General features: G+C 38.5%; 1 protein-coding gene across 1 annotated transcript; it reads right to left on the minus strand.

Moving 5' to 3' along the window:
• Positions 1-2001: 2001 nt before the first annotated feature.
• LOC147850597 (uncharacterized) lies at positions 2002-4765 on the minus strand. Its single transcript, XM_087336810.1, has 3 exons — positions 4555-4765; positions 4283-4486; positions 2002-2109 (listed from the first exon to the last, which is right to left on the minus strand). Exons 1-3 carry the CDS (start codon positions 4678-4680, stop codon positions 2002-2004), a joined length of 438 nt encoding a protein of 145 aa, XP_087192936.1. The 5' UTR covers positions 4681-4765.
• Between the last annotated feature and the right edge of the window lie 2008 nt (positions 4766-6773).

A 6773-nucleotide genomic window follows, 5' to 3' on the forward strand; every position in this document is an offset into this window, starting at 1 on the left:
AAGGGAGAGAGACTGTGAGAGAATCACGAAAGAGAGAGAGAAGGAAAGAGACAGATGATTGTGGAAGAGAGAAGTATGACAACAAAGAAGAATATTATATGAAAAGAGTACAAGGATAGCTAAGAGGTTTAAGACTGGCGTTGAATCGAATTGGTTCTAAATAATTCCATATGCCTCTATTTATAGTGTTATCAAGAGTATTCCTAAACTTTCTAGAATGTTCTAGAGAAATTTAGAATATACATGAATTTTCTATAATGAAATAACAAATGAAAATAATATTTTTTGTATTACAATTGTTATTCTAATGCTATGGCCTCAACCCATGTAACATAAGATCACGGGTTCAATTCCTTTTGGGGCCATATCATGACACTATCCTCTCCTTCAAACGACAAGTTTTATGAGTTGTCTTTGATTGAGGACCTGGTTTATCTAGATATCGCTGGTGGAAATATTCAATTAGGGCTCAAGCATTTGCCACATTCTCCACTAGTTTCCAAGTATGATTGCTTGGATTATATCCCAAGCAATCCACAAAATAGGAGTGTTTGTTGTGAACAATCTTGGAATAGAGGATGGTAGCAACTTCGTACTTAAGTCCATCTACAAGTTTGATCAGGGGTTTATCTAGATATCGCTGGTGGAAATATTCAATTAGGGCTCAAGCATTTGCCACATTCTCCACTAGTTTCCAAGTATGATTGCTTGGATTATATCCCAAGCAATCCACGAAATAGGAGTGTTTGTTGTGAACAATCTTGGAATAGAGGATGGTAGCAACTTCGTACTTAGGTCCATCTACAAGTTTGATCAGGGGTGGAGGTGGTGTAGTACGATTTGGAATAGAGCTTTTTTGACATGGTTCTAGGAGAGAACTATGAAATGCTGGATGTATTCGTAATTGTGAAGGTAGATCCAAGCGAAAAGGGATATCATTGATTTTTCCGTTAATGGTAAAAGGGCCTAACCTTTGATAATCCAATTTGGCACATGGTCGGGTTGTCTTTATGTGATGTCGTAATAGCCATACTTGATCTCCAATATCAAAATAGGATGGAAGACGATGACAATCTACATGGTCATTCTATGTTTGTTGAGCTTAATGTAGATGGTTAGAAAGTTCTACCTGAATCTTTTGTAGCCGCTCCAAATGATCTTGTGCACTAGGATTTGTGGGTAATTCGGGAGTTTCCAATAAATACTAGTGAGTATGATAGCTTGTATACGGATAGAATGATGTAACCCTAGTAGAGGAATGGATAGAATTATTATATGCAAATTCGGCAAAGTGTAAAATTTCCGCCCAATCATCTTGTTGATAGCTTATGAAACACCAAAGGTACTGCTCCAACGTTTGATTTGTACGTTTTGCTTGTCCATTCGTTTGGGGGCAGTAGATGGAGGAGAGGTTATAGGTGACCTTGAACATTGTGAAGAGATGCTTCCAAAGTTTAGATATAAATTGAGGTTCGCGATAACTGATGATGTTGTCGGGAAGACCATGGTGTCGAAAAACTCTACGCATAATGATGTTTACGGTGTCTTTACTAGTAATCTCCTTCGTGCCGGGAAAGAAATGTGCCATCTTAGTATATCGACCAATCATTGTTAAGATAGCGTTGAACCCCTTAGAATTCGGAAGATCTGTAATAAAATCCAAAGAAATAGATTGCTATGGTTTGCTTGGAATCGGTAATGGCTCTAATAAACCATATGGATAATGTAGGGGCATTTTTGCTCTATAGCATGTATCACATGTCCGAACATAGTCTTCGACAAATTTACACATATGGGGCCACCAAAATGATCGGGTTAAGTACTACCAAAATGTCCAACCGTATATGTATCATGGCAATTTTGTACGATTCAAAGGCAGGATGAACCATTGGGAACATACAAAAGATTTTTAAAGAAGAGTAATCCATCATGCCATTTGAATTATCGATAATCCGTACCTGATTTTTGTAACCGTGAGCAGGATGCACGAGTGCAATCAATCTAATCTGAGACATCTTGAGCAAAGACATTTGCCTTTAGATCTTGATGGATTGTATCAATAATGATGGTATCCAATGGAGTATCAAAAACCGAAGTTGCTTGAAGCCACTACAGGACCCAAGATTACCTGCTTTTCATTATTGAACGTGAGATCACTAGGATGAGGTGCTAGATACAAGCGTCATGATAATGCATGTGCCTTCCCTTGTTGCTTGCTGAGACAAAATGAAATCGTCAAGTTGAAATGAGTGAGAAATTGGGCCCATCGAACTTGTCGTTTGTTTAATACACGAGCATTTTGGAAATCGGCGAGGTTCTTATAATCATTGAATGCAGTGGTTTGATGAGGAGATCCTTCTAGAAAATGTCTCCATTGTGGAAAGGAATCCACTATAGCTAATAATTCCTTGTCAGGTACTGCATAGTTGATTTTGGTTGTAACACCGGGTCATTTCAAACAGGTAATATGTCGTATTCTCTTTTGGCATAGTTGGCCAGATGTAGAAAAGTACCCTATTTTAGCCCGATATCGAAAATATACGATGCATGCGTACCCCTTTTGCGACTTGATGGTTAAATATAGAACAAAAAAAACCTAGCAATTACTAAATTGTATATGTGTCCACATTCGTGTCAATTTGCATATCATGGAGCACAATTGAAGACTTGGTTCAATATAAAGTTCTAAAATTGGTATCCATATTAAAATTGTAGAGTAAAACTACATAAACCGTAATTATAAATATGTGGTTTTGGGTTTAGGAATAAAGTAGTACCCCACTTGTTGGACGGGTATATTGATAGTTTCATTGTATAATGTCATATAGTTCATGACAATGTAATTGGTAAGAGTAACAACTACGTACGACATTCATTTATACTATGTGGAACCAGTAGACTTGAACCGTAGGTAACTAAAAACCTCTTATTATCAAAAACATTCGCCTTTTCATATACAGTCATGCTAACGGAAATGAGAAATTACAATATCATGTTAATATCTCAAACTGAAGAAGAGCATGGTGACCAATTATATGTAAATACAAACTACGGTTCCAATAATGATTAAAAAGGGAAATTATGAACAAGTGAATTTAATTAAACGATAAACAATTACAGATGTTCTCATATACAAATATAATATGAAGTGATGGTGAACATTATGCCTCAAAATCCTCAATTTTTACATTACGCCATCTACATCAATCTATAAGCAAATCAAGCAGAGTAGGCTCCTCTGGCGCTAATTGTTCTAGACTGTTTTCATTCCTGTCATCTCCAAGCTCTCCCGAATCTGATGTATGGTCAAATTGTGCTACATCTTCCATGTCCACCAACTCCCCTACTTCTTCATCAATTGGTTCCATTGGTTCTCGTGAAGTCATCTGGAACATCTCTGTCTCGTTGATGTGTTTTGCTCCGACTTCTTGATCCTGATCTGGACAGTCCCAGATTCCTGTGATCCTCATTTTGATGAAGTTAACTTGAGCAGGGTCCTTCTCCAATGCAACACAGTTTCTAAACATCTTCAATGCACAAGCTGTCGTTGTACCTAATGGTCGCATGAACACAAACAAGTATATATAAGAAGTAACGTCTTAAACTTGATCGACATGATTGAAATTAAATATATATATTATACCTGTGCCAGAGAACAAGTCTAGGACCCAATCATCTAGATTCGAGAAGAGCTCTATGAGGCGGTTGATCAATCTTTGAGGTTTTTGATAAGGGTTCACCATACTTTTATCCCCTGACACATGTCTTAATTTTTTGGTTACAACTGGGCACATGATGTAGTTAACCACGTTATGCTCATTGACATGTGCTCTAGCCTTCTTCTTTGTAATTGAATCATAGTAGCCCACACAAAAATGTTTGACCGCACTAACCATTCGATCGCCAGGGCTACGTGTAATATTTGTTTTGATCCTATAGAGAAAGAAAATCAAGTATTAGAGGTGTAAATGTGTACATATAATAAGAAGTACTGTAATGAGTAAAAGCGAACTATAATGCACCAATGCATGTGTTCAGTGGCATGACAACAGGACTTCAAAGCTGTTGTGACTTACAGTGATTGCCCCATGCTATGAAATATGACTATCCTCCACAAGGGGGCCAATGTCAGTTCTGCGAAATCCTTTACCATTTTCTCGATCTGAGGGTACTTGAAAGGCACATCATCATATGTTGATCCCGGAATACGGAAACCATATGGTATGTCAGCTATCAGCAAAGTGTAGTGCCTTCTCGGTAACAGTTCGAGCATCTGGGATACTTCGCCATTGAAAACACTATAATGAAGCTGTTTGAAAGGATCAGACCTATGCAAAAAACTCTTTACAGTCTCCGAATCCTCGGGCAGTTCCATTTCCTTCCCTTTGGTCATTCTCTTCTCATATTTCGCACGTTCTAAGTGCGTGATGAAGGCCGCTGGAATACCGTCATTATTGTCGTTGTTCTTTTTTGATTTTGATGGTTTCTGCAAGTGTCATTGTTGTTAGTAGGGAACATTAGTTTCTAACATATCAACATTCAAAAGACACATACCCATTCTCTAAATACAATAAAATATTCCTCCAATGCCTTGTAGGAAGAAGTTATCGGGCAGGCTTGTTCAACTTCTTCCCATGTCGGTAAACTCAGTTTTTGCATCATCAACTCCTGAATCTTCATGTATACCTTGTGATTGCACAATCAATATGAAATTAGAAATAAGATATTCAAAATAATTGAAGACTTTCATGAAAAGGTATACTATAAACACTTACTTTTGCAAGTCTGTTACCATCTCGTCCAAACTAAATTCCTTGGCGACCACTCGAGATAGCACGGATATTAACAATCTATCATCTTTGATACCTTATAATGATCTCCAAGGTAAAAGTTTCATGTCCTCTGCTAACTCCTCGATTACCAAGTCGCTTTTTCCCTTGGTCTTTGATTTCATCTCAACTTGTGGATCAATTCTTCCCTTTTTTGATCTTTGCCCCTTGACTTCTTTCCGCTCCCACATAGAGAATATTTTGTCTTGGAGATCCCACACCTCTCCGGTCCGAAAAGCCAGTTGAAACCAAGAATCATATTTTCGGAGACCTTCGGATTTGGTACTCTCATCCACTGCAATCCCTACTTCCAATAAACACTAGCGTCGCAATCCAGGCCACAATCTTGGACCAAAACAATTCAAGGCATCCATGTATTCATGATGAAAAAATCTTATCCTCTCTATACATGACATCTTTTGCCTATAATCGTTGTCATTGTTATGGTCCCATGCAAGCAGTTTCGCCTCCTCGTGAGTTAGTCCTGCATATACCTTACATTCGGCGTACTTGAAGAACGACGTGAGAGGATATTCTTTGACAAGCTGTCGTCGAGCTTCGGCCGAATGTGATCCTCCGATTACATAGTATGTGTAATTTTCTGCAGAGCTATACTTGAAATCTGCTATTGTTGGGCATTGTTCTTGATCAACCATTTCCAAAAATGGCACCACAGTAGCGTGAGGATTGATTTTCATTTTGCTTTTCAGGTTTTGCACATGGAAGGAGTGCGGCTCCCTAATTTCCAGGGGATGTCTTCCAGTGACGGGGTCAATGGGGGGCCTTTGGATAGAAGTAATGGGCAAATGAAATAGCTGGCCCCTGCGCACAAGTTTAGTCTTCACAATATTTTCTCTTATTTTATTTTGTTCTGACGTCAGGACCCCAGAAGATAGTTGTCCGCCTGGAGCCACAATGTTGACTTGTTGGTCGTCTTCTTCTTCCACGAACTCTAATATTTCTTCTTCTTCCTCTTCGGGTCGTGGTCGTTTAGTATATTTCTTTTGAACAGGATTTGTCTTCCTAGACTTTTTCGGTGGAGTTTCTGCTTCACCAGTCATCATCTCTCCTGTCACGTACGGCCAAAGAGCTACCAACAAGTTATTTTTCGTTTGCAGGTCTTTACGCAAAGCCTTGGGATTGCAAGATTCGGGTACTAGGTTTCCCTCGTCAAGTCGTAATCGCCTGTTGCCAACTGAGCTCGAGACGTCGATTAAAATACTTGTAGAGTCAATGTCTTCGTACTCTAGCTTCGTTACATGCCCGTAATTAAATGTTTTTCCAAGCTGAAGTTTCCCTTCCCCGTCCGATTTTGCTGTTATCAATAACAACACCCCATCCTCCTCGACATAGGACAGACACCATTCAAGTTCGGGGTAATCCTTATATTTCACCTCAACCGTTTTCTCCTCTTGCGTACTACCTTTGTTGATTTTGGTAGTAGCCACAGATGACTTGGATCCTCCTTCCCCCGTTGAGTCAAATAAAATCTTTTTACTCGTGTCCTTCATGAAGGAGCCAGAATCTCGTTTTGTCGGAGATCGAATCTTCAATCTAAATGAAGGAACTTTTTGTCTGGGTTCACTGAAATTAAAAACGTTGGTGAAAACATAGAAACAACGTACAATTTTTTCTAAATTACGCAAATTATCATCTAAATTACGTCAATTTTATGGTCCCATGCAATAGTTTTTTATCGCAAAAACAACATTTTTTTCAACAAAAATCCGATGCAGTGCATCGGATTTGCGTTGAAAAAAATGTTGTTTTTGCGATAAAAAACTATCGCATGACTTTCAACCAAAATCCCATGCACTGCATCGGATTTTCGTTGAAGGTCCTGCCTTTCAAAATTGCTTTCCAAGTTCGTTGTACAAAATAAAATAAAATTTCTATGTGTTGAGGAAAGGAATCTTTAAGGAATCTTTAGGAATCTTAAAAAAT

This window comes from Azolla caroliniana, unplaced genomic scaffold, assembly GCF_043228905.1.
Source record: "Azolla caroliniana isolate FFs.n. ecotype wild unplaced genomic scaffold, voAzoCaro1.0.p SCAF_21, whole genome shotgun sequence".
Lineage (NCBI taxonomy): Eukaryota > Viridiplantae > Streptophyta > Polypodiopsida > Salviniales > Salviniaceae > Azolla > Azolla caroliniana.

Coding starts and splice junctions, on each gene's coding strand:
- LOC147850597 (XM_087336810.1), bottom strand. CDS start 4,680: ATGAAGATTCAGGAGTTGATGATGCAAAAACTGAGTTTACCGACATGG. Junction 4,487..4,554: donor TTATTGTATTTAGAGAATGG/GTATGTGTCTTT, acceptor TGACACTTGCAG/AAACCATCAAAATCAAAAAA. Junction 2,110..4,282: donor ATAGTGTTTTCAATGGCGAA/GTATCCCAGATG, acceptor TGGGTCCTGTAG/TGGCTTCAAGCAACTTCGGT.